The 26,725-nt window shown below is 38.7% G+C and overlaps 1 protein-coding gene and 1 long non-coding RNA gene across 3 annotated transcripts in view; both read left to right on the top strand.

Moving 5' to 3' along the window:
* Window positions 1-691: 691 nt before the first annotated feature.
* Window positions 692-9,990, top strand: LOC143887375 (uncharacterized). Its single transcript, XR_013254145.1, has 3 exons — window positions 692-968; window positions 9,229-9,511; window positions 9,767-9,990. It is a non-coding gene; the product is annotated as an uncharacterized LOC143887375 (long non-coding RNA).
* Window positions 9,991-11,412: 1,422 nt separating this feature from the next.
* LOC143888292 (DNAJ heat shock N-terminal domain-containing protein) overlaps window positions 11,413-26,725 on the top strand; it is a 36,621-nt gene continuing 21,308 nt past the window's right edge. Inside the window, exons 1-8 of one of the 2 annotated variants that reach the window (XM_077392668.1) lie at window positions 11,413-11,559; window positions 11,737-12,015; window positions 14,314-14,569; window positions 19,937-20,319; window positions 20,655-20,998; window positions 22,701-22,778; window positions 24,602-24,704; window positions 25,786-25,874. In XM_077392668.1, the coding sequence (XP_077248783.1) occupies window positions 19,945-20,319; window positions 20,655-20,998; window positions 22,701-22,778; window positions 24,602-24,704; window positions 25,786-25,874 (989 nt within the window). In that variant the 5' untranslated portion in view covers window positions 11,413-11,559; window positions 11,737-12,015; window positions 14,314-14,569; window positions 19,937-19,944. Of the gene's footprint in view, window positions 11,560-11,736; window positions 12,016-14,313; window positions 14,570-19,137; window positions 19,391-19,431; window positions 19,527-19,936; window positions 20,320-20,654; window positions 20,999-22,700; window positions 22,779-24,601; window positions 24,705-25,785; window positions 25,875-26,725 lie in introns of those variants that run through there. The other variant, XM_077392667.1, reaches the window with a different exon arrangement.

The following is a 26,725-nucleotide window of genomic DNA, read 5'->3' as shown; positions in this document are numbered from 1 at the left end:
TCCAAGATTCTAAAATCTGTGTATCCAAACTGCCCCCTTAGTGTTTCTTTGATATGTCCTTTGGGGAAGGATATTACGGAGCCTAGCCTCACAAGCTATTATTTTTTTTCAAGAAAAGTAACAATTTTATTAATGATGCAATAACCGGGTTACAATTAGGGGGACAAGATGTCCCTCCCATAATAGATGCGGCGATGCCAAGTTCTACTACAATAGCATGCACTAATCTTACAAGCTATTATTTGGCCCATCAAACAAGAGACAAACACATTCTTATGGACAAGTCTAGAGAGTCTCATATTATCAGCCACCAAGTGCTTTTGATGTCTTATTTTTAGGGGTGCAACTCGGGTCAGGTTGGGTAGGGCTGAGGCCAAGCCGGACCCCAACCTGAGGATCCATTTACTCAACTCAAACCTGAGTCCCAACCCAATGAGGTTCAACCTGATCCAACCTGGCCCCGACCCGACTTGAGTTCCAACCTAATCTAATCCAAGTTTTTAAGCTTACTAAAAACTAAAAAGAAATGGCAAAAATGTCGGGTTTCACTTGAGTTGGGTTGCCCAAGCCCTCAACCTGAGCCCGACCTAAACTCAACCCGGGTTAGGAAAACCCAACCCGACCCGGACCCGAAAGATACCCTACCCGACCTTCTTTTTTTTTTTTTTTTTTTTTTCGGGTTGCACCCGACCCGAGTTGTACCCCTGCAGTTATTTTGGGAAACAGGAACCCCAATGGGAGTGGATGGTCATCTGAGAGGTGAATTTGGGGTCACAATTTGAGTTTTTTTTTTTTTTTGGACCAATCAGAATTAAATATTCTAATGAAGTGGAAGTATGAGCTATTCTCTGTGGGTTCCCGTAGGTTAATCAACAAGATTTTGGTAACTTTATTTTGAAAGGCTAACCCCCTTGGTAACTTCATTGAAGCTACTGGTGAGATTTTGGATCATATGATAGAGCCTCCAAGTAAGTTCCATCATATGATAGAGTTTTTTGTTTTCCTGTTTTTCTTTCCCTAGCTCATCGGCTGTTAAAAACTCTAACTAGTTCTTAGAGTGTATCCTACTTAACTAGACAATATTTTCCAGTAATCAAAGTTACAGAGCTCCATAGATGGGTGTTATTGTGTTAATCATTCTTTACTACTGAAGCCCAACTACTATCAAAGGTTTCAGTCTCCTTGTCAAATAGAAATATGTTATGTTATACAAAAACTAGAGTTTCTAACTGAAAAAAACCATGTGTTATTTGAGGATAGCAGGCCTTTTTGTTGACTTATAACCATTCATTTTCATCTTGATCTTTATCATATATAATTTTTGCAGTAAAGAGATAATTACAGAGGCATCTTTATATTTGTCTTTCTAAATTACAAGTTGAAATCGTTTTGTTTGCTTAAGTCATCTTTACATGAAATCTCAGGTCGTAATGACAGTATATATGCATCCATTTAGTTGTTCCGCAAAACTCTGTTGAGTAGAAGAGCTTTGAACAGTAACAAAATTAGTGAATAAAATGGTTCCTATCTGATAACACAAAGTTCACTGCATTGGGTTTCTTTTACTTACCATAAGTTCACTTAAAGTTTCATGTTTACTCTGAAATTTGTCTTTCAAGATAAATAAAACGTTTTTTTTCCTTGACTAACAGTTATTATTTGATGGAAGTAAAGAGTTTATAATAGAGTTCTGTTATGTCTGCTATGGTTATTTCAGAACAGACACATTGTTCAGATACCTCTGTGTTGGATCCTTTGCTTAGTAATGTGTCATAGTCCATTTTGGGCACCTTCACGTGATAGTTGGTCAAAGTACATAGGTTAAGGCTTAGTTTCAGTTGTAGACTGGCTAGGGTTTTCTCATGGTAATGTGTCTTGTTTAAGTATAAAAGAATAAATAACGCCTTCATCAACAGCTTAAGCTTTTGGAGTAACTGGTTCTTTTCACATGCTATCAGAGCAAAGGTCCTGAGTTTAAACCTCCTTGTTGTCAAAAAATCCACATGCGATGGTCAACCCAAAAGTGGGGCCACATGTGCCACGTGCAGGCCAACCCAAAGAAATAGGGGCGGGGCCACATGTGAAGAGGGAGTGTTAAAGTATAAAAAGAATAAATAACGTCTTCTCCAACAGCTTAAGCTTTTGGAGTAACTGGTTGTTTCACATGTCTTGATCAATTTTTCTATGTTTCTTGAGAGTGGGCACATGCCTAGTCGTCAGTTAGACCACTTTTACCTCTGCCACTGTGGGAAATACCCGCCATTGCTTGAGCTTCGGGCTCTTCTTTCATGTCCAAGTTGGCCTTCATGGAGTGAGGACGCCAAAGCTAGCTCTTTTAATGATCTCAGAGCCATACTTGGTGAACTTGACCCTATAAGGGTGAGAGGCATTGACCTCCCCAAATGAGGACAAGATCCTCCTCGAACTGGTAAGAATCCCTTTTGCTATGCAAAAACCTGCATGTTGATCTAAAAGGGACTTTCCAGTAAAACAATGGGTTTATTATACTCTTGCAATTTAGGGTTCTTTCATCCATTAAGAAGACTGGCCATTCTGCACACTCTATTGTAGTGAAGACTCAAACTTCTCTATGTATTGATTTTACTCATCTAAACAGAATTCTGAAACTTCATATTCAGAGGGGCTATCCCTCTCTATCATGTGGATGTGAATCCACTAACGAGGAGCATGAACTCCTTATGATTCGACTGGTATATTTTGTCCTGCATTGTCAACTGCAGTGAGACTACAAATACCTTTTTTGGGAGCAAATTCCCCTAATATGATTTAGGAATCACGCTGTTGACTTGGGCCTCTACCCAACAACAGAACTAATTACGGAAAACATCCACAAGGGATGATTGAGTGTCCAAAGTCATTTCTTAGCACAAATCCATGCAGAGGGGTGAGTTGTAGAGGGTTGGGGAAGGCAGCAATGGGAGGAGGATGAGATGGGGAAGACGAAGAAGGTGATGGAGGGAGGATGGGTGAAGGGAGTTGCCCCCCAACACACCACCACCACTCCCCCCCCCCCCCCCCCTTTTTTTTTGTCTTTGTCTCTTCCCTTTGTGTTCCTCCTTCAATCCAAGATCAGCTCTGATACCATGTTGAATCTAACATAGTACACAAGAGAAGAGGAAGAAGTGAGGGAGAGGAAGGGAGTCCCTTAGGGAGCTCCCATGTAATATGAAATATATATATACATGCAAGGGTTACATGTACAATGTCCAAAATACCCTTCTAACAACTGATAACTTGGATATTGGTTTCACTCTGATTTACTATTTCAATTGGATCACACATCTCTCTTGTTATCTCAGATGGGGTTCGTCCATGTGCACCATCCCACTCACTTACCTTGCATCAATATGTCCCCCTCTTTGTACTTTTTTTCTCATAAATAAAATTTAAGGTGCAAGCTCGGGTTCCTAGATAAATTCAGGGTAAATGAAGAACACCTACCAACAAAAATTCAGGGTAATTGTTTTTTTTATAAAAATAAAATTCTCTACCCCCTGGAGCAAATTCCTGGCTCTACCCCTGATTTGGATCCTTCCCAGATTTTTAATGCTTATTTGGGAGCGCACGAGCGAGCGTCTATAGATCTAAGGAAACGGAAGAATCAAAGTTTGTTTTTTTTTTTTGCCTAAATTGTCACTGTACAAGGAGTACATCGAAGGCGGACCTTGGGATCACATTATTTAAAACCGACAACACAATTGCCGAAACTTATTGTGCGTTGGAAATATTTATTCCACTGGAAGTTCCAACCGTTTGTAGATTATGCGAAGCTTAGAGCCAATAAACTCCCACCATCAAGCTCCTAAGGTTCCTAGGAATCACCCGCGAACCTCCAAGTTTGCACCAATTTGGTATCAGAGCCTAGAGTTCACATCAATTTGGTATCAGCTGGATTTTATTCATACCAAGATGTTAGAATGAATCGAACTATTTGACTCAATAGGAAGGAAAGGGAGAAGAATAAGAGGGGAAGAACCAGTTTATGCTCGAAGTAGTTGAACTAATTCAAAACAGAAACAAATTCTACAAGTGTTTTGAATTATTAGAGAAAAAGAAGGTGATGAAGATGAAGAAGAAAGAGAACTTACTTCATGACTGTTGTCGCCTTTCGCCTTAACAAGTCACCTTTGTCCCGAAGCAATTCACCACATGAAGCAGGCAAGTTCTTTGTTTTTTTTTTTGCCACCTTCTTTGGCTAAGAATAGTAATTGGTGGGGATTATAAGTTAGAATATGCACTTTGTTCTTGTTCGGCAAAGCTTCTCATTCTCTCTTTTGAGCAGACGAAATGGCCAGAAATAGGAGAATGAGAACTGCCCGAACAACTCTGCGTCTCTTAGAAAAATTACACTTTTACCACTCAACTAGCATACTCAGAATCGCCTACAAAGACAAATTGCCCAATGAATCGATCAATTCAATCAAGCATCTGAGTTAATCATAGAGTTAATCAATCGATGCTATCGATTTTGGAGGAGGTGCTCAATCAGCTATTCCTGTAACTCCTGTCCAAAGCGAACCGAGTGTACATTGCATCCTTGAAATTTTAGCTGATCCAATTCCTCTGTCAAAACTCTCACTCAGCAAGACTTTGTAGAGACTCGGTGCCTACCAGTTGTCATGACTCACTCCCACCTTCTCCTCAATTGCCTTTGCTTATGATTTACAGCCCAGACTTGCAACCTTCTTTATCCCCTTTTCTGACAGTGGTGATTAGTCCTCAAGCTCGGGGGATGATATGAATTCATCCATGAGTCTGATTCCATATCAGGAAGATAACAACAAATTTATGTCTCTGTCAAGGGAGGAGGATCACTTGAAATGGCGTTGAGGCGTCTATTTGAGCGGAATCCATCCATGACGGAGGTCTTTTCTTTTTCAACTCGCTGAAAATATCAAGGATACACGAGAAGTGATCAGAAAGAAGGCACTACTAAGTCATGGAGGGGAGCTGGGGATAGAGGCAGATGGAATATAGGATAGGCTCTGGGCTGTGTTTTAAGAAATTGAAGCACGGGACATAAACCTACTCAAAACCAGCACGATGGAAGTAATTAAAACAAAATCTAAAATTAGGGGAAAGAGAGAATTGCAAGGGGCTTATAAATGATTTATCTTAAGTTTCCAGGAATAGGTGGGAATGCTTCAGAGATGACAGACTGGGTCGGGTTCTTCATCAAGATCCCCATGATGAACACAATATTGGGGAACATTAGGAGGGTGGGAAAGTGGTGTTGGCTAGGGAGAGAACAGAAGAAGAAGAAGAAGAAGAAGAAGAAGAAATAATTAGTGAGGGAGAAATCTCAATTAATATTTATTCATAAAAACTGAAAATACCAATGGAACTAAAATTTCATGAAAAATAAATAAATCCTTAATTCTAAATAACATGAAAAATAAAAGCCCTAAAACTAAAAACATAAAAATATAAATCCTAGAAACTAGATACCCTGAAAATAAATCATAATGGACATTATATCCCTCTTATTGGGCCTACAATCCGCATCTCGTAGGAAGGAGCTCGTAACTAAACTAGAAGTAGTAACTGAAGAGCTGATTAATTAGCTATGGGGAATTCTAATTTCTAATAGGTTGCGGACACTTCACCCTTCAAATGAACCTGCAAGAGGAATTATGGTGATTTGGAAGGACTCATCAATCTCTGTTGAGGCTATTAGGTTATTCGGTTTCAGTTGAATTTTCTCATCAATCGGAAGTCATTCAATGGCTGCTTATGACAGTGTATGGACTAGTCAGACCGAGGCAAAGGAAGAGGTTATGAATTGAACTAAAAATGATTAGGAGATCCTGGGCAGGCTAATGGGTACTAGGTGGTGACTTCATTACTATAAATCATCCATATGAGAAGAATCACTTGGGGTGTATCACCACGAGCGTGGGTAAATTTTCCGAATTTATCCATGATAATGAGCTAATCGATCTTTAGCTTGGAAGGGTATGAATACACATGGACCAACCAACAATCACTTATAATTGCTTGCAGATTAGTTCGTTTTTTGCTGTCTAAGGAGTGGGAAGATTTAAAATTTTGAATATCAACATGGTTAAGACAACACTGCCATGACCAGAATCTGATCACCATACCCCTTCGGAGTGGATCTCTCAGGGTTAGAATCAAATGATTTCATCTCCAAGTTAAAGTTGTGGAGCGAGTGTAAGGTGAAGGGGGTGGCGGGACTTTCTTTTTGTCAAACAACCAGTTACTCCAAAAGCTCAAGCTGATGGCGTTATTTAATCTTTTATACTTTAACACTTTTCTGTTGCAAATTGAAACATGTGAAAAACAAGGTAAAAGAATGGAAGAAAGAATTTATAGCCTCGCAGTCAAAGCAGAAGGATGAATGCCTTACACTGGAAAAATAGACAAGATCGAGGAGTCAAGTGTTATAGACAATCGTCGCCGGAAGGAAAGAGGACATTATTGAAAGAAAATGAAGACATCCTAAAAATGAAGGAAATAAGCTAGAGGTAGAAATCAAAAGCTCTATGGCTATGTGAAGGCAATAAAAATACCACCTTCTTCCCTATAATGGAAAATGCAAGAAGAAGGATAAAGGGCATAAACTCCATTGTATATGACAAGAGATTGATAGAAGATATGGAGGAGATCGAAATGGAAATAACTGAATGCTTAAAAAATTTATGCACTAAAGTGCATTAGTGGTGCCCCAAGATTGATTCACTACCTTTTGCCTCTATTCGTAGTAGTAAGGCTGAGTGGATGGAAATAGATTTTGAAATGGATAAAGTTACGAATGCAACTTTTGGAATGAAAGGTGACAAAGCGCCTTGGCTTGATGGTTTTCCCTACGCTTTCTAAGACACCTTTTGGATGATATTAAAGATTACCTACTTATAAATTCTCTGAGCTATTAATAATAGGTTTTGGGGAAGTTTAGTTTCCGAAGGAATTAAAATCCGTCCTGGAACCCCAATCCTATGGCTGGAATCTGAAGGATAAAGGCGTCAGAGAAGGGAAGGGAGGAGGATTGGCAATGCCTTCTTTGTCGCTACTATAATTTTGGATGGAGGCTTAGATGTAGAAGGTGCCCGCAAGCTAGATTGTTCCTTCCCACCTCATCCCGCACATCTTGGGGAGGGGAGGGGAGGGGAGACCCACAGGGAGATCCAAACATGATCGAGATAATAGATCAGGAGCATGGTTTTGCTCCCCCTGGCAATATCTTAATTTTAGATGGCGAGATAATTGTCGATGGTGTCATAGGACCAGAATCCCCTCAAAATGGGTTCCTCGTGCCAGTCTATCATCTAAAGAAGAATCTTTTGGTGGTGAAGATGATCTTTGGCCTGACTCGGGTAAAATTTATCGCCACAGAAGTTCAGGGATTCCACTTTTATCTATCTCGGGCAGGGAAGTGGAAGTACGAATGGGTTCCCTAAGAGCTTGCTTAATAGGGAAAAAAATCATAATGAGACCCTGCAGGAACTATGAAAATGGGTACAGGAGTCCTGGGAAATCCTATCTTTACACTGTCCTTCTACCTTGGTGAAGAATGAAGTTCTTTTTATGTTTGAATCAGAATCACAAGCCTTACAAATCCTCGCTAAGGGACCTGTGGCCTTGGATAATCAGTTGCTCTCCCTCTCTCCTTGGATAATCATTTGCCTTGGTTGTTTGGTTTTGCCTTGGCATCCAAACAACCAAGGCAAAACCGAAATAGCCATCTCGGCCAAAGCCCCCGCCGTGGCAGCAGTCGGAGTCACCGGAACCCTAAAATTCATCGACGGAGAGGATAAGTAATGACCATTGTAAGGAGAGTAATCCTGATGGAAATGTTGATGTTGGTGACTATGGTGGCGGGTGTGATTACGAGGAGTAGAAGGTGAGGATAGAGAGTCGGGGCGATTTGCGGGGGGTCTTTGGGGGTCGGGGGATGTGGAGTTTTGGTAAGGACACTACTCTTCCTTCGGGTTTAGGAGGTTTTGGGGGTTGGCCTCGGCCGTAGAGGGGGACAAGGGTGGTTTGAGAGAGGGTTGCTTTGCAGACGGGACATTGTTGAGGGGTGGAGGTTTTTTCAAGGGTTATCCATTTGTAGATGCAGGGCCAGCAGTATAAGTGGCCACAGAGTGTGACCACGGGGTCTTGGGCGAAGTCTAAGCAGATGTTGCAATCGAAGCAGCCTGTGGCTGTGTCTGGGCCTGGGCCTGTTTTTTGTAAGTGCTAAGTTTGAATCCCACTTCTTCTCAGGTTCCATAGCTGCCTGTAAGTAGCTATCTATGTTCATGTGAGCTTTTTGTGGGAATGGATTGAAGGCTTTTTAAAGCTGTTCTTCCTTAATACTGGGATAAAGACAGAACACAAGGTTAGATGCTTGAACAAAATCTACTAATAGACAAATGAAACAGGACAAGAAGGTAAATAATGCAATTTGTTTGTTTATTTATGCTGGGATTGTTTAATGAATTTTCTTTCTTTCCTTTTTTTTTTCTGAATTTCTAAAAGTAATATTTGCTTATTTATGTTGAGATTGTTTAATGAATTTTCTTCTTTTTCTGAAAATACTAATTACAGCTCACGTTAGAATTTGGCCTTATCATATTCTTTTGTTGTAATATATATGTATTATTTCATGTAAGAATACAATGGATAACTCTCATTCAAATTCAAATATAAAGATCTATGTATATAATATTTCAACGTTTATCTTGGTATTTCCTTAATTCGATGTGTTGATTGAGAAATACATGAAAAGAGAAGAAAAACTGTAACTTCAAATAGCCTTAGAAAACAGAAGCTAATTCAGAGCCTTTATAAATAATACTGGAAATGAAAAGGGAAATTTGTAAGGCTTGTGATTCTGATTCAATTGATTATCAGAATCACAAGCCACGGCGGCCGGGTAATGCAATTACCAATTTCAAAAAAAATAAATCTGGGTGGAAAGATCTATCCTGTGAACCAAATAGGCCCTTGGTTGGAACATTTCCTAGACACAACCGAGCTGTGGTTCTAGTCTGGGCCGAGACAGCCTATTGGGCCTTGCCCCATAAGTGTGCAAGAATCCCACTCATCATACATCCCGCCTTCAGGGTGAGCCTCCCTCAGTCATTAAAAAAGTAATAATCAAAGGGCAGTATATCATCCTTTCATATGTTTTCTCCTAAACTATATTGTTCCTCCTTTTTTGTGGATTTGTTAATAATATTTTCAATTAAAACTTTGCAGCTTCCTTTGTAGAATCCAAGACTAAGTGATTTTCTGCCATGGGGACTGAAAGACTCTATAGACATGTTGAAAGGCATGGACTGGAAAACCAATGGGTAATCATATAGAATCTAATGAAACAGTCATTAAAAAGAGGCTTCCAAGAAAGATTAGGCAAGTCCCAGATTACTACTTTCTTCCTCGAAGATCCATACCATCCACCATCGCCCTCTATGGGGCAGTCTGTGCTGCAGGAGTTGGCGCTGGGATGCTTGTGGAAGTTTGCATAAACAAAAAATCCGAGGTGTGTTACATATCATCATTACCACATATGCTTATTGACAGATAATAGATAACCAAAGGCTTCATTAGCCGACCCCAACTAGTTTGGGACGAAGGCTTAGTTGAGTTGTGTTGAGTATTGACAGATAACCAAAATTAAGTAGTAAAAAAGGGGAGCATTCATGGGTTGCATAGGATCAGTTGATTTCTGTTACCTGTAATGTATTCTTGTACTTCTTAGGGGCTGAGTTTTAAGCTATCTTTCTTGGCATTGCAGAGGATGGTGGCATCATTTGGGAGATGGATAAATGATAAATGACATTGCTGGATTTGTTTTGCCCATAATTTTTACAGAGGGAGATCCATCAGATTTGCTTCTTGGATGCTGATTGTCACTGGAACTTTTACTTGTGAATGAAAAAGATCTAGCAGATCTGGGAGTTTGGTTTGGTTATCTAAGTGATAATTCTGGCATTTTATTAGTTGACATTTTAAATTTCATCTTGCTTGGAAGTCAAGTAGGGAGTTGTATATAAATATCTCATGAAATCAGTGAAGAAATAAGTGATTGATGGTACGTAAATTCCCGTGTTATTTTCGACGTAAGAGGGGCATAAAACAAAATTTACACCCATTAAGGACCTGTTCGTTTCAGATTGTTGCAGCCGATTGTGGACCCCAACTGGAGTCCAATAATCTGTTTGGGGTCCACACTCGGCTGCAACAATCTGAAGCGAACAGGGCCTAATAGGTGGGAAAATGGGCGTAAAATTTGATGGGCAGTGATAAATTCACCCCATTATGTAACAAATTCACCTATCCCTCTCTCCTAAACATGAACCTTTGGTTGGGGCCAAATTCACCCCCTTTACCGGTTGTGGCGGTCACAACCTGTACTCTCTCTCTCTCTCCAAACATGAACCTTTGGCGGGGCTTAACAACTGAATTGTTCAGATCTTTGAACCAGGTAGCACCTGTACTTATTCTCGCAACTAGTACTCTCTCTTCTCTCTTTGAGCACAAACCCTTGGTGGGGCCCAACAATGAATGATCTGGATCTTTGAAGAAGATGGGAATTGCAAAAAGTGTATTTAAAAAAAAAATCACTTGGGGCCACTTGATTCGAAGATCCGAAATCATTCATTTGTTGGGCCCCAACGTAAATAGGACTTTCTGATAAAATCAACTCCTTAGGATGAACCAAGCCCTCCGATCAGCCTCTACATTTCAGAGAGTTTGGATCATCATATGGAGGTGATTTTCTGGAAAGGCCTATTTACATTGTGCCCATCCGATGAACGGTTTTGATATTGGAATAAGGGTCCCAATGAATTTTCCAATAAGTATGTTGTATGGCGAATATACGGAGGGCCCACATTCTTTATAGTGCCCACATTCTTTAAAGATCTAAACCGTTCATCGTTGGGCCCACTAAGGGGTCGTGCTATAGAGAGAGAGAGAGAGAGAGAGAGAGAGTTTACATGGTGTAAGCCGGTGTTGTCAAGTATTTTTCAAAATCTACCCTAGAGCCCACACCATAGGATAATTGAAAACAGTCCAATTGATGGGGCACAGTGAAAATAGTTTGTGCACCAAAAATCATTCCTATAGGCGTTTCCGTAATATTCAGTTTCTCCGTAGATTGGAGGGCTAGGATCATCCTATGAAAATGACTTTTTATTTATGCTGTGACCCGTCAAATGGACGGTTCAGATCATCCTACAGTGTGGCCGTACAATTCAATTTTGGGAAAAACACCGTACGAGCTTGCACCCTATTAAAATCTCGAGAGGAAAGTATGGGTGGGACCTACCCGCTCCAAGATTTTAAACAAATCAATCGTTGGCCCCACCAACGGCCTGAGAGAGAGAGAGAGAGAGATTTTCACCCCCTTTTTATTACTGGGACACCCTTTTTAAGTCTTTCTTTCTCCCTCACATCTCTCGCGCAAAGCCCAAATCCGGTGGAATCAGCTTCAAGGTCGGGATCTCTCTCTCTATTCGAATCCGCAATTCTCTACCCTATCTTTATTCAGAGTAAAGCCTGAGGAAAGCACTGTTTCTCTTACCGGTACCAAATTCTACAACAATTTTTTTTTTTTTTTTGGGAATTTCCTCTGTTTAAAACCCTAGCTTATCGGATCTTCAAAACCCTAATTAGTTCTTAGAGTGTATCCTATTTAAATAGACAATTTTGTCCAATAATCAAAGTTTCTTTTAGTGCTTGTTTCTCATGTTGTGGTTGCAGGTTTCAAAATGGGCGGATAATCTAACAGTAAAAGTAGTAGGCACAAGAAGCGCTTGGACACAAGTAGTAGCATCACATACTCCTCCAGCTCAGACAGCGAAAGCCCGGAAAGGCGATCAAGTAGACATAGACGTAAGAGTGTTCATAGGTCTAGGAGGGAGAATGAGAGTGCCGAAAAATCTAGAAAGAGTAAATCAAGAAGAGATAAAAAGGAGAAAAGGAGGCGGGAGCGAGAGCACAGACGAAGAACACGGAGGGAGACTAAAAAGCCATCCTCAGGTAGTGATTCGGAGCCGGAGTCCGCTAAACCTGAGAGCGTTGTTCTGTACATGTTGGAAAGATTTCCTGCGATTTGAAACAGGTTACTTTTGATTATGTTAGTGATAAGGGAAAGGTGTGCGTACTCGGTCGACTAGATAAGCTTATCTACTCGGTCGGGTTAAAAATAGTGGGGGCCCACATTTTTGGGGTGATTCAAACCATTCATTTGAAAGGCCCTTACTTAGATAGGGTGTCCACAAAAAATCAGCCCCATAGGATCATCCTAACCCATCCAACAGTGGAGGGAAAAATGGGCAGATTCATGGACAAGCTGTGTTTGTCCATTTTTCCCCATTTTCCCTCCACTGTTGCATGGGTTAGGATGATCCTATAGGGCTGATTTTTTGTGGACACCCTATCTAGGTAAGGGCCTTTCAAATGAATGGTTTGGATCACCCAAAAAATGTGAGCCCCCACTGTTTTTAACCCGACCGAGTAGATAAGCTTATCTACTCGCCCGAGTACGCACACCTTTCCCTAGTGATAAAAGTATAAAAGATAAATAATGCCTTCAAACCTGTCCGGATAGCAAAAATCCACATACGATGGTCGGCTCAAAGTCGGACAGTGGGACCACATGTGCCACGTGTTTGCCAAGTGGGCCACACGTGCGGGGAGTATTAAAGTACAAAAGATAAATAATGCCTTTTTCCAACACTTTAAGCTTTTGGAGAAGATGGCAAGTTAACGGTTAGTATTAGAACTGCATCATGAATTGAGATTGTTTATATTTGTTTTTAAGGGAAATGATATTAGCACAACCATGTTTTGATATTTTCCATCTTGTTTTTGAGTATTTAAAGAGCTGTCAAAAGGTTATTACATTTCCCAAAAGGATCTCACAAGCCAATTAAATAAGAAAAGACAAGCTGGGTTTGTGAACATGGTTGTGATGATATTATTTCCCTTTTTAACTATGCAATGTGCTTTTCTTATAACCACAATTACTTTCTCCCAATAGCCGGCAAAACTCTCCCTAATACCTTATCGATTTTGTTTAAAAATATAATTTAATTTTACCAAAGATTTAAGATCCTAGCTAAAGATGAGAAATTATATGAAATACAATGAGGCCCACATTGTTCGAGCGATCTAAACCATTCATTAGTTTTGCCCCAACGTAGGGTTAGGAACATCCAACGGAGAAGATTTTATAGGCACATCCTATCTACATTGGGGCCCAACAAATGAATGGTTTAGATCACCCAAACAATGTGGGCCGTAATGAGGACCAAAGAAGATTTTATGGGCACACCACTATTAAAACATGGATTTTTTTTCTTCAGTTTTGGGGTCCGCACCCACTTATTATGATAATGTCACTCCTTACACTATTAAATTGTAGAGAAATTATATGGTGGACGGCCGTGCATGCACGTGCAGCCCCAAAAACAGTGGGGCTCACAATTTTTAGGTGATCCAAACCATTTACTATTTGGGCGAAGTAGATAAAGTGTGCTTAGAAATATTTCTCCATATGATGCTTGTAACCCTTCGATTTGTGGAGTTTTAAAATTGATGGTGTAGTACAAAAATTTCCACGGATCGGATGGTTAGGGTCATATTGTGGATAAGATATTTAGGGCACACCCTATCTACATCTTGGCCCAACAAATGAACAATTGAGATCACCCAAATAATGCGGGACCCACTATTTTTGGCCTGCAAGTGCATGCACGGCTAGGGGTATTTGTTAGAACCGAACCGAATTGGTTTGGTCGGTTCGGTTCGGTTTTTTTCCTTTTCGGTTCGGTTTCAGTTTTTTTTTTTTGAAATTCGTTTATTCGGGTTCGGTTTCGGTTATCACAACTGTAACGGCAAGATATGTCAAGGGGCAGTTTTGTCATTTCGAAAAGAGTTAAGAGAGAAAATCAGCCATTGTTTGCTCAGGGACATTTTCGCCAATAATTTTCTAAAAGCAGGACTTTTTGAATAATACCTAGTTCTCAGGGAGGTTTTTAGCGTTTATTTTTCTAGGGAGGGACTAATCGGCAAAAATCCCTTTAAACAAATCAATCGTTGGCCCCACCAACGGTTTAAGAGAGAGATATTCGCCCCCTTTTATTACTGGGACACCCTATCCTCTCTTTTTCTCAGGCGCCCAAAGACCTAACCCTCCACGCATCAAAAAAAGACCTAACCCTCCTTTCTCTGTCTATTTGATCGATTTTCGTTTGGATTTTCTTATCTTTTGTAATTATATTGCAGATTTTTACGGGTTCTTGGAGTTTTTGAACTCTGCTTATATACTTGCAGGCTTCCAAATAGAGATAATGTGAAAGAAGGCTTCAAAGCCATCCAATCTCTTCACAAACAGTATATAACATCTTTCTTCTTGTTGCCTCTGTTGGGTTCCTTTTATTCCTCTCTTCTTCTTAATTACATTATATTTGGTTTAATTTTTTGAACTCCAATCTTCTCATTCAATTGTGTTTTTTTTTTACAAACAACGCCAAGGACTGATTGTTATGAAGGAGAGAGCTTCGTTACTCTGCTGAAAAGATCTTGAGAGGTAAGCAGAAAACAGAAGTTGGGTTTTGTAGAGAAATTTTTTTTTTTTTTTTGGGTATGTTGGGAATGCAGATTTCTAATTATTGTGTAAAATGGATTGATTGCATTGATTTTGATTAGAAATACTACTTTTAATTACTTTATTGTCTTTTTTTTTTTTTTTTATCATTCAAAGGTTAGATGAAGTCTCTATGCTCTATTTCATATTTCATAACTTGGAAACCTCCCTTTCAATTGAATTGAATAGTTGCATAATCTTTTTGAGCTTGCAAAGCTCTTTTAGGCCCTGTTCGTTTCAGATTGTGACAACTGATGGTGAGGGCCCCAACCGATTATTGGCCCAAAATGCCATCTCCCTCAAGGTGGCAAACAGGCCGTGCCGGGCCGGAACGGCACGACCAAATGAGGCCCGGATAGGCCAGCGGGCCGGGCCGGGCACGGCACGGCACGGAAGGGTTCATGGGCCGTGCCGTGCCGTGCCGGGCTGAAATCCTCGAGGCTAGGCACTGCCCGAGGCACGCCGTGCCGTGCCGGCCCGTGTTTTTTTGTTTTGTTTTTGAATTAAAACATTTCTCGGAACTCCCGTGGGATCCCACGGAGTTCCGAGAATTGTTCTCGGAATTCCGTAGATTCCCACGGAGTTCCGAGAAATGTTCTGTTTTCAAAAAAATAACTTTTTTTTTTTCAAATTTTGTGAACAATTTTCTTGGTCCCCTTTTGTCAATTTTTGTTTACAATTTTGATCCCCCTTTTGTCAATTTCATTTACAATTACTTTACAATAGTAATTTAGAGACAAAGATCGATTGTGCCCGGAATATTTATCCAGGAACCCGAACGGCATCTGTAAATTTTATTAATATCAAATATTATAACAAGAAAAGAGGAGCTGAGGAGGACATAGAACCTTGCCTCTAACCCTTTAAAGGAAAGAAAAGAGAAAAAATAAATACAACTTTAAAATTACAATAACTCCTAAATTAAAAGTCTTCAGCAATCTTCAGATGATGAGCTTGAGCCTTCCAGTCCTTGTATCCTAGCATCTGCATCAAGCCAGTCCTTCAAGCATACACATACCTCCAATGTTTTTTATGACATTTTGATTCTTTTGTCTTCTAAAACCCTGTTACCTGCACTAAAAGCGGATTCTGATGCTACTGTAGACACCGGGGGTTAGTAGATCACGTGCCATGACGGATAGCACTGGATATGTTTTCTCATTTGCTTTCCACCAAGGCAAAATTTTAAAAATTTCCCATTCGTTGGGATTGATATAATGTTCATTTTCCAAATACAATGATAACTCATTGCAAGATGTTTCACCAACATTACTAGGTTTTGCTCTTTTTAGGCTTTTTAAAGTAAAAATTGGATGATTTTTAGGCCCCGAGCTCGTAGAAGAACTGGGTCTTCTTTGTCCATGTTCCACCTCATATATATGATACATAGACATTAATAATGATTTAATTTCATTTATACTATTCTCTGAATCTTCAGGATCATTACCGATGTTGTTATTGCACTCTTCTAACAAGACTTCTAAACCTTGTAACTTAAACCTAGGGTCCATTACTGTAGTGAAGGAATATAAAAGTGGAATTTCATTAAAATATTTTTTAAATTTATCCTCCATGACTTCAATTATTTGTTCATGTCTTTCATTTCTATTTTTCTTAAAAGTAAGCGTGCTGTTATATAAGTTACTCATAATTATGTTTGAGGTTAGTTTGTAAACAGCAGAAAAAACATTAGTTGCAGTATAAAAAACTTCAAGAAAACTCATAAAACACTCACAAGTGTTCCAATCTGGGAGACCTATAGTGTAACAGAGAGTTGAGGTATATTTTCATCACCAAATGATTGAATTAAATTTTTATATGGGAGGCAATGTTTTTTTTTGAAATGGCAAGATGAATTCATTAAAAAGGAAGGGGACCGAGGTGGGCCTCAACCAAAATTACAAGAAAATAAAACAACAATAACAAGAAAAAACATACTATATGGGAGGCAATGTTTCAACATTAAATAAGTTGAATTCCACCTATGTCTAACATCTAATTTGAATTTAGAAAATTCTTTTCCATAGCTGTTACATAATTTTGCAAATTCTTGTCTTCTAGACATTGAAGAATTGATAAACGTAATATAACTTTTAATATATTCTATTTGTGGGTCAAAAAGAGCTAAACCATTTTGCACAGCCAAATTTAAAATATGGCATGCACATCTAATATGAAAATTTTTTCCACTTAAAATAGGTTTCAATTCAGTTTTTAATAACTCTATTGCGGAAGTATTATTACTAGCATTATCTAGAGTCATAGAAATTTTTTTTGTAATATTATATTCACGAGTAGTATTTAAAATATGTGTTGATATAATATTTCCAGTATATGGGTAATCAATAAAACCAAAGCTAATAATTCTTTTTTCTAAAAGCCAATTAGAGTTGATATAGAGTGCGGTTACACAAATATATGAATAATCCTTTTTGGTACTCCAAATATCGGAAGTGTAATTTTCCCATTAAATCCTTCAAAATATGAAATCAGTTGTTGTTTACGTTCATTAAAAAGTTTACAACTGTATGATTTTAGAGTGTTTCTAGGTACCCTTTAAAAGCAGGATTTAAAGCTTGTTTAGCAAATTTTTTAAAACGTTTATCTTCTCCAAAAACAAATGGTTGTTCGGAGTGTATGACGTATGCGGCTAATTCTCTTCTATTATTATCATGAGAGTAGGAAAATGTTCCTATTGAACTAGACGTGCGACTTAGTTGGGTTTGCTTAGGGTCTAACGGGCCATGCTTTTTACTACAAGCGTCGGCATGCCTTTTTAAGTGGCCCGTTCCACTCGAAACTAAGATCCCTTTTACAATGTTTACAAGTTGCCCTAACTTCTACTTTCCCATCGGGACGTCTTATCTCTTCACGAGTGAAGGTAGACCAAACAGTTGAAGTTCTACCCCTTTTAACTTTAGAGCGAGAAGGAGCTTGGCTCCCACTAGCACTAAGGTTGGGTTCATTTTGGACTTCAAATTCAACCTCGTCTTCACTCCACTGACTTCCAGAACAAGCTTCCATTAACTCATCATTGCCCATGACTTGGTTGTTGTCATGGCCAATGTTGGGGTAGAAAACTTCTTTCGAATCGGCCATTAAGAGATGTTTAAAAAAAATTAGTGAAAGGAGAATTACAATTAAATATTTAAATGGGTACCAACCTCAATCTATTTGAGCAAAATCTCGCCCTCTTGTTGATCGCCAATCGCCGCCCTCTGTTAATCTCCAATCGCCGCCCTCTTGATGAGTAGTTAGTGCTACTAACTAGAGAGAGAAGTAGATTGAAGAGAGAGAGGGAGAAGTTGATTGGGAGAGAGAGAGGGAGAACTTGATTAGAGAGAGAGAAGTTAATTGGAGAGTTTAGATAATAGAGAGAGAGTGAGCTTTGGTGAGAAATGAAGGGGGTGGAAAGTTGTATTTATAGGATTGGGTGGGTTATTTTTTGACTTCCCAAAATACCCCCCCAAAACTAGTTGTTGGGGGGGGGGTAATTTGGTAAAAGACATGAAATGACTTAAATATGCACAAAAGAGAGTTGTTGGGGAGGGTATTTAGGGAAGGTAAAAGATTTAAACAATAAAAATCCAAAATACCCCCCAAAACTAGTTGGGGGGGGTGTTAATTTGGTAAAAGACATGAAATGACTTAAATATCCACAAAAAGAGTTGTTGGGGAGGGTATTTAGGGAAGGTAAAAGATTTAAACAATGAAAATCCAAAATACCCCGCAAAACTAGTTGTTGGGGGGGTAATTTGGTAAAAAGCTTTTAACTTCCCAAAATACCCCCAAAAAGAGTTGTTGGGGGGGGGGGGGGGGGGGGGGAGGGGCATAAATTTGTAAATTTTCAACATGCATTTTACTTTCATTTTTGCCAGGTAATTTATTTTTAATGCCCCCTTCACATTTTTTAAGCAATTTTTTTCCTTTGTCTTTACATTGGTATTTATGGCATTTCAAATATTTGACATTACATTTTTTTGGCCGTACCCATAAAACGGGATATGGGATGGTAAATATTAGGGGTGCAACTTGGGTCGGGTTTTGTCGGGTAAAACCCGGCCCGAAAATACCCTGGATCGTATTTTCAGGATTTTATGAAAATATATGTTTTGGACTAAAATACCCCCCAAACTAGCCGTTTGAAACAACTTTTGGGGGGTATTTTCAGGTTAAAAAAAAAAACATTTTATAAAGGGGGAGCCGGGCTCGCGGGCCGGGTCGCCGTGCCGGCCAACCAAGCCCGGCACGGCCCGCGGTTTCGTGCCTTGCCGGTACGGCACGCGTCACTGTAGCTGTATGTGTCGTGCTGCACGGCCCGTGGCGTGCCGTGCCTTGCCTTGCCGGGCCGCAGGCCGGCACGTCCCGTTTGCCACCTTGACATCTCCCCACTCTAATACATTGGTATGTCCCGTGGATCTCTATTCTCTACTATACATACCCCTTTATTAGGGTGTTTCGTGGGGGCCCACCTGGAAATCGGTACCAACCAATTTTCATCCTTGACCTTACCAGAACGGCCTCAGCAGCGACAGAGTACTTTTCAGATTAAAACACTACGTCCATTTTTAGCTCCAATTTTGTGTAACCTTAATTACTAATTGAAAATCATTTTTCTATCTCATTCAATTTGCGTGCTGAATCTTTGATGTATGTGTCCCAGTCCCAATCCAAGGAAGGAGAGTACTAATAATCGATTGGGGCCTTCACCATCAGTTATCACAATCTGAAACGAACAGGACCTTAACTATATGCATCATGGTTATCGATTATGAGTACTTAGGTGAATTGTTGAGGGAGGGTTTCACCGAACCGGACTGTTGACGGCATTTAAATCCACAATTCTCTACCCTATCTTTATTCAGAGTGAAGTCTGAGGAAAACACTGTTTCTCTTACGGGTACCAAATTCTACAACATTTTCTTTTTGGGAATTTCCTCTGTTTAAAACCCTAGCTTATCGGATCTTCAAAACCCTAATTAGTTCTTAGAGTGTATCCTATTTAAATAGACAATTTTGTCCATAATCAAAGCTACAGAGCTCCATAGATGGGTGGAAACCGGGAAATACCAAAATTACTGTGTGAATGCGTGGCAAAAACAGTGCTGCTAGTCTCCTTAATATTTTGTTTTTTTTTTAATTTTTATCTCGAAATTACCCTGTATCATTCCTAAATTTTTGCACTGTTCCCAAATCCTAAGTTAGAAATTTTGGTTAGGTTTACTACATCCAAATGCTCTTGACTCATTATTTTCTTATCGTCTCTTCCTTAGTTTCTTTTAGTGCTTGGTTCTCATGTTGTGGTTGCAGGTTTCAAAATGGGCGGAGAATCTAACAGTAAAAGTAGTAGGCCCAAGAAGCGCTTGGACACAAGTACTAGCAGCACATACTCCTCGAGCTCAGACAGCGAAAGCCCGGAAAGGCGATCAAGTAGCCGTCACCGGGAACATAGACGTAAGAGTGTTCATAGGTCTAGGAGGGAGAATGAGAGTGCCGAAAAATCTAGAAAGAGTAAATCAAGAAGAGATAAAAAGGAGAAAAGGAGGCGGGAGCGAGAGCACAGACGAAGAACACAAAGGAAGACTAAAAAGGCATCCTCAGATAGTGATTCGGAGCCGGAGTCCCCTAAACCGGAGAGCATTGTTCGGTACATGTTGGAAAGATTTCCTGATGTTGTAGGCGATTTGAAACAGGTAACTTTTGATTATGTTAGTATTAGAACTGCATGATGAATTGAGATTGTTTATATATTTTTTTAAGGGAAATGATATCAGCACAAACCATGTTTTGATATTTTCCATCCTGTCTTTTAGTATTTAAAGAGCTGTCAAAAGGTTATTACATTTCCCAAAAAGATCTCACAAGCCAATTAAAAAAGAAAAGACAAGCTGGGTTTGTGAACATGGTTGTGATGATATTATTTCCCTTTTTAACTATGCAATGTGCTTTTCTTACAACCACAATTTTCGCGGTTTTTCATATTAATACAATGTTTTGTTTATGCAATGTTTTTTCTTTGTTGCTGTAGCTTTTGCAAATGATTGATGATGGGCAGGCTGTCGATACGAGGGAAATATCTAACAAAACATTGACGAGACTTCTGAAGAAACTTTTCATGGCCTTAAACCTTACAGAAAGTGACACTGGAGTTTTCTTACTGCCCTCAGCAGCTGGTCCTACTTTGGAGGTAGTTGGGTCTTTACTCAACTCAAATCCAAGGCCTAGAGAACGTCAGATTTCTGCTCCCGGATCACCGACTAGGAAGGAGTCTTTTCCTTCAGATCTAGAATGCAAAACTGTAGGCGAGGCTGATGGTGGGCAGTTACCAAACTCTCGTGTGGAAGATGAGGTTCCTGCCTCTTGTAAAAGAAGGTGCACTTCTCAATTACTTTTATCTTGTCTCCTGAGTGTGAAGTGTGAACTACGTTTTGAAATTCAATAATCTGTGCCTTATCGGCTGGGCATTTTTTGTTTCTTACTTCCTGGTTTGCTTTTGTTTTATTGCTCTCCAGTGATTGTTCATTGATATAGCTGTTCTAGATACCTTGAGAAATAACTTTTGGATTGACATACTTATTGGGATAGAACATTTCCTGGTGGTCACTTTGAGCATCAAGTTATTTTTTTTCCTATTTGTGTATTAAATTTTATACCATGAATTTTAATTCACAATAGGTTTTGAGTTAGATTTTATCTTTTCTTTGAATTTATGCCATGAATTTTAATTCACCATACTTTTGCGATCTTCACCTCACATGGAAAGGTTTTACATGATAAAGCATTTCATATGTGATATAGCCTGTAACAACCATAATATTTAATAAAAATATTCTCTTTGGAATTTATTAGAAAAAATACAAGGCTATGCTGTCACTATTCTAGTCTTTTGGGTTTTCCGAGTTCAACACCCCCAATGCTCCATGTTCCCCCACATCAAATCCTGGCTCTCTTAATCATAAATATTAGACATAGTACGAAAAGTGTTGGCTCTTAGACCTAGACATGTTATGGATTAATTGGTAGTTAGAATTGAAATTGGATTTATAGGGGCACTGTCAGATTTTCGGGGAGTAGCAAGAAATAATACGAAAAAGATGCATATCGCACCATCTCTATTCTGTAGTTAGAAATGAAATTGGTTTTATAGGGTACAATCGGATTTTTGGGAAGAAGTAGGAAAAAATAATACAAAATGATGCATACCACACCATCACTATTCTCTTAAAAGAACACGCATGCTTTGGTTGATAAAAAGCATGTGAAAAGTAGGGAAAAAAATCAGCACCTCATGAAACCGTGGCAGAATCACTCCTCGATTTAATCTGCTAAATGAGGCCCAATCCTAGTTTTTGATTTCCAGTTTTGCTAGGGACTTCAAAAATATGAAAAACAACCCCATTCCTCCATTTTCCTTCAAGAGAAACTGGGAAGAGATGGATTTAGGGTTTGAATTTTCTTTTTATGCAACTGCAGTATTGCATGTGTTTCTGGGGCAACATACATTTTGTCCTGAGATGAGTCCTTTAACGTAAATGACCAAGCCTACACATATTGGTTTTGTCTCAGGTTATATTTTGGGTTTTCTGTTGTCGTGGTGGTAGTATTGTATCATGAGGAACAAATTGAGGATCCGTCTTTGGTGATAGACTTTTTTTTTGATGACATAGGGTATCCCCACCGCATTTTGGGTGGGACTAATCCTTATGGATGCATGCAATCACCCGTAAACCACATGCATTCTTTGGTAATAAATTTTGTCCCAAAATTAATGTTATTCTCCTCATTGTCAGATTCTGACTAATTAAACATCACCTGGATGCACTTAGTTTTTTTTAAAATTTCGCACACTTTTGAGGTAGATTAAAGCATACACATTGACTCTTGTCACTTTATTAGGTTGGTTTGGCTATTACATCTCCGCATGTTTAGATTGAGCATGCACATTACTTTTCAAAAAAAAAAGCATACACATTGACTCTGCCACTCTATGAACTTGGATTATAAAATTTTTCATGGTTTGATATTTCATTTCCTAGTTTATGTGCTTAAGTATGTGGCTAAATTGCTTGTGCAGAGTTATTGGCCCTGAAATGCCATCTTCTGAGTTATTGGCTGCGGCAGCTAAACTAACAGAAGCTGAGACAGAACTGAGGTATTTTGTTCTGGGTGTTGCTTCTTTTGATCTTCTAGTGACATATTAAATTAGCATTGTTTTATTTGTAGGTTGTAGCTTATGTTAATGTTCAATCAATGTAACTGTAATTGTAAGTTTACTCAACTGTCATGTACAATTATCCAATACTATAGATCCATTAATCTGGTTTTTAATAATGCATAATATGCCCACATCTTTCTTGCAATATGATAAAAAAAGAAAACAATGAAATCATACAAATAGTAGAATAAAGTAATAATATATTAGTATTTTACCACTAATCAGGCCGTAGATGCATGTATCTGGTCCAAACTTATCAATTTCGTTTTGTTTTGGCTGAAACGGTCGACCATATCGTTCTGGTCTGAAAAACAGAATAGAAACACCTTCTGTTCCATTTTGGCCAGAATTTCGTTCTGTTTCGTCCCATTTCAGCCGTTTTGTCCTTGTTTCGGCTGAAACACCTATTTTTTTTAAAAAAAAATTACAGTTTCGCCTCTTAAGCACTCTTTTTTGGTTTCTTATCGTTTGCCTTTATCTTTTAGCCGTTTTGACTGTTTTATAGCCATTTGAATAATATTCTCTGTTTTTTCCCTCCCCAAACATGAAAACCCTTTATAAACTCATCTAAACCCTATACAAACCCATCTCAACCCTATTAATTTTCTTTCTTTTATTGATGTATTGCAATAAATTTTTATTTTGTTAAATTTGGATCATGTAATGGTTTCTTATATTTTTCTAGCAATTTTTTTTTTAGATTTTTTTAAAATTTTAACATTAAAAAAATTCTCTGGTCATAACCTCTTCTCCGATACGAAATCCCAAAATGGCCAAAACACCAAAACGTTCTGTCCCACTGACCAAAATGAAACAACGAATGAACGGAATCAACAACTTAGATCTGGTCCGAAGTTTGTGCAATTATGTTGCTCTCACATTTTATTAAGAAAGCAAAAAGATAAAAAATAAAATGGAATATAAAAACAAGTACAAAATAAAATAAAATTGTAAGAAGTTAAATTACCATAATCACCCATTGAGCTACTACTAGTTGCATCATAGTTCCACAGACTTTCAATATATCCTTTTTTGGATATACTTTTGAAGTTTATTGTTGAATTTAATAGCAACATATTTATCAACAGACTTTCAATATATCCTTTTTTGGATATGCTTTTGAAGTATATTGTTGAATTTAATAGCAACATATTTATCATCTTTTAAGTCTATGATCGATGAATGTGGTCCCAATTCCATCGACCTATTGTATTGTCATAGATGGAACTTAAAATTTGCTAATACATTCTATTGACTCCAACTTGCCAAAAAAATGTGTTGTTGTTGAAGACTCCAATTAGTCAATCCATACTCCAATCCTAATGTTTTTTTTTTGGCGACTAATTCGAGGAAAATGTGTTTCTCCTTTGATTTTGGCCACCAAATAAGTAGACGAGTAAGAAATGAGGAAAATTGCGTAGAAGGGGCATCTTTTTCCACTTAATCAATTTTAGGAGTTAATAGTTGCAACAAGTGTGAAACAAGTTAATGTTTTGGAATGCTTTGGCCGAAATACTCCAAGACAACAGAAACAATGCCTGAAAATCCATATGGTTGTTGCACACACTTGTTTGGCCTCGGCTCAGGCTGAAATTCATTTGTTTCAGCCAAAAGCCATCAGTTCTTACTGAGCTCATTTAAACTCGACTATATTTTGTTCCATTGTCCATATTTTCCCGTGCAGGAAGTTGATGTCTTTTACATATGTTGACAACTTGACTTTAATGGGTTTATTATTCTTAATAATATTTAATTTTCAGGGAAGCTGAGATGGATGCTGAGAGCGATTTATTTATTGGCCCTCCTCCACCTGCTGTGGTTGCTGAAGCTGAATCAGCAAATGAGGCAGAGCGCTTTGAAGAGGTATCAAAGTCTACCCAGTATACATCCTTGATCAACATATATCAGAGTTAACTTCTTTATGGAGTTGTTACATGCTTTTTTTTTTGCAGTTTACATTCCTTTTCTATTAATGTGATAGAAGGGAGAGTTGTTGTTCCCATCATTTCGTTTTGAATAATGATATGGTAACCGAGAGTGGAACCGAACAAATAGCCTTTTTTCACGTTAGCGATATTTTCCCTGTTTTTGGCCTTTTGTTTTCCTAAAATGGTAAAACTACGCCTGCTATGCCATGTGATATGGGGGGATTTTCGGTTCCACTCTCGGTTCCCCTATCAGCACTCTTTTGGTTTTATTGATGTTTCTTCGATGTTTCTTGAATTCTTCATGTTCTAAATTCTAATTGCAACTATTGGATCGTAATAATAATTGAACTAAACAACTACTCACTTGTTGAGTGCTACATGGACTGTGGTAATGAAAAGTGCCTTTTTTATTTTATACTGGGTACTCAGTTGTGGTTCTTGTTAGGGATTTATATGGGGGCGAGGTTTCTGAGCTATAGCTCAGCCTGAGCAACCCACTATAAACACACCATCTCCATGTTGTTTGACCCGTCCAACCCATTCATTCCATAGAACCTCACATAGATAGGGTGTTCCTAACAAACCATCTCCATACAATCATCCTAACCACTCGATCTGTAGAAGCCCACTTTCTAGCTTCCATTCTAAAACTCCACAAATCAACAGATACGATGATCCTATGGAGATGATTTCTTAGGGACACCCTACCTATGTTACGTCCTATAGAATGAACAAGTTGGATGCGTCAAACAACACGGGAGATGGCATATATAGAGGGCTGCTCAGGCTGCGTGATACCTCAGAAACCTTTTCCCTTTTATATAAATCTCAACTTTTCAAGTTCTTATATGTTCATAAGCTGTACCATGTACGCTGAAAACTACTGCAGATGCTTTGTACTTGGTATGTATTTTTCAATGTATTATGTGTCTTGTCCAATTCTGTCTTGAATGCCACTTATTGGTTGCAAAAGGTTGCTTTATTTCTTACCCACTTGCCGATTTATATTTGATCAGGTGACACGAATTATGGGAGTTGAGGTTGATAACCCTTACGATGTGCTTGGAGTGAACCATAAAATGTCTGTGGATAATGTTAAGAAAAGGTGAGTTGGTGGGGTTGATATTTTTCAATATGACCTTTTCCCTCTTTGGATTGTCGTATTAATTTACTAACATTGATAATTGTTTGCAGTTCCGGTCTGGTCCTCCATGGAGAACTAGTCTACCCTTTCCCATTCACCGAAACCAGGGGACCCACATAAAAGAAAGACAAGTCCATCATTTCAGGGGTGGGTCCCTTGCTTTCCACCAAGGGAATTGGATGGGCTAGTACTCTATGGATTACAATTTTTTTCCCGACTATTATATCTTTAATGAAGAATATACGTTGCTCTAAATTTGATGTAAAGGTTGCAACCCCGGCCTGTCTGATAATTCATACACACCACAATACACATAATTCATATAAATATTAATTATGTAACGCATACTAGTATAATATACCACATAATACACTAATTGGCAGAGAATATATATATATATATATATATATATATGAGAGAACGGTTCCTACACACTTGTAGATAAGTTATCTACACACTAGCTTAAAATACAGTGGAGGCCCACAATGTTTGGGTGATCCAAACCATTCATTTGATTGGCCCTCACATAGATAGGGTGTCCACAAAAAATCAGCTCCATAGGATCATCCTAACCCTTCGAACCGTGGAGGCAAAAAATGGAGAAATTTGTGAAGGTTTATACACGTCCATTTTACCTCCACAAATAGTAGGGTTGGGATGATCCTATGGAGCTGATTTTTTGTGGACACCCTATCTATGTGAGGGCCAATCAAATGGATGGTTTGGATCACCCAAACAATATGCCCTCCACTGTTTTTTAAGCTAGTGTGCAGATAACTTATCTACACATGTGAGTAGAAACCGTTTTCTCT

The sequence above is a fragment of the Tasmannia lanceolata genome, unplaced genomic scaffold, assembly GCF_043159265.1.
Source record: "Tasmannia lanceolata isolate RefF3 unplaced genomic scaffold, GAP_Taslan_0.1 ptg000012l, whole genome shotgun sequence".
NCBI lineage: Eukaryota > Viridiplantae > Streptophyta > Magnoliopsida > Canellales > Winteraceae > Tasmannia > Tasmannia lanceolata.
This window is presented reverse-complemented; position numbering and strand designations above follow the sequence as displayed.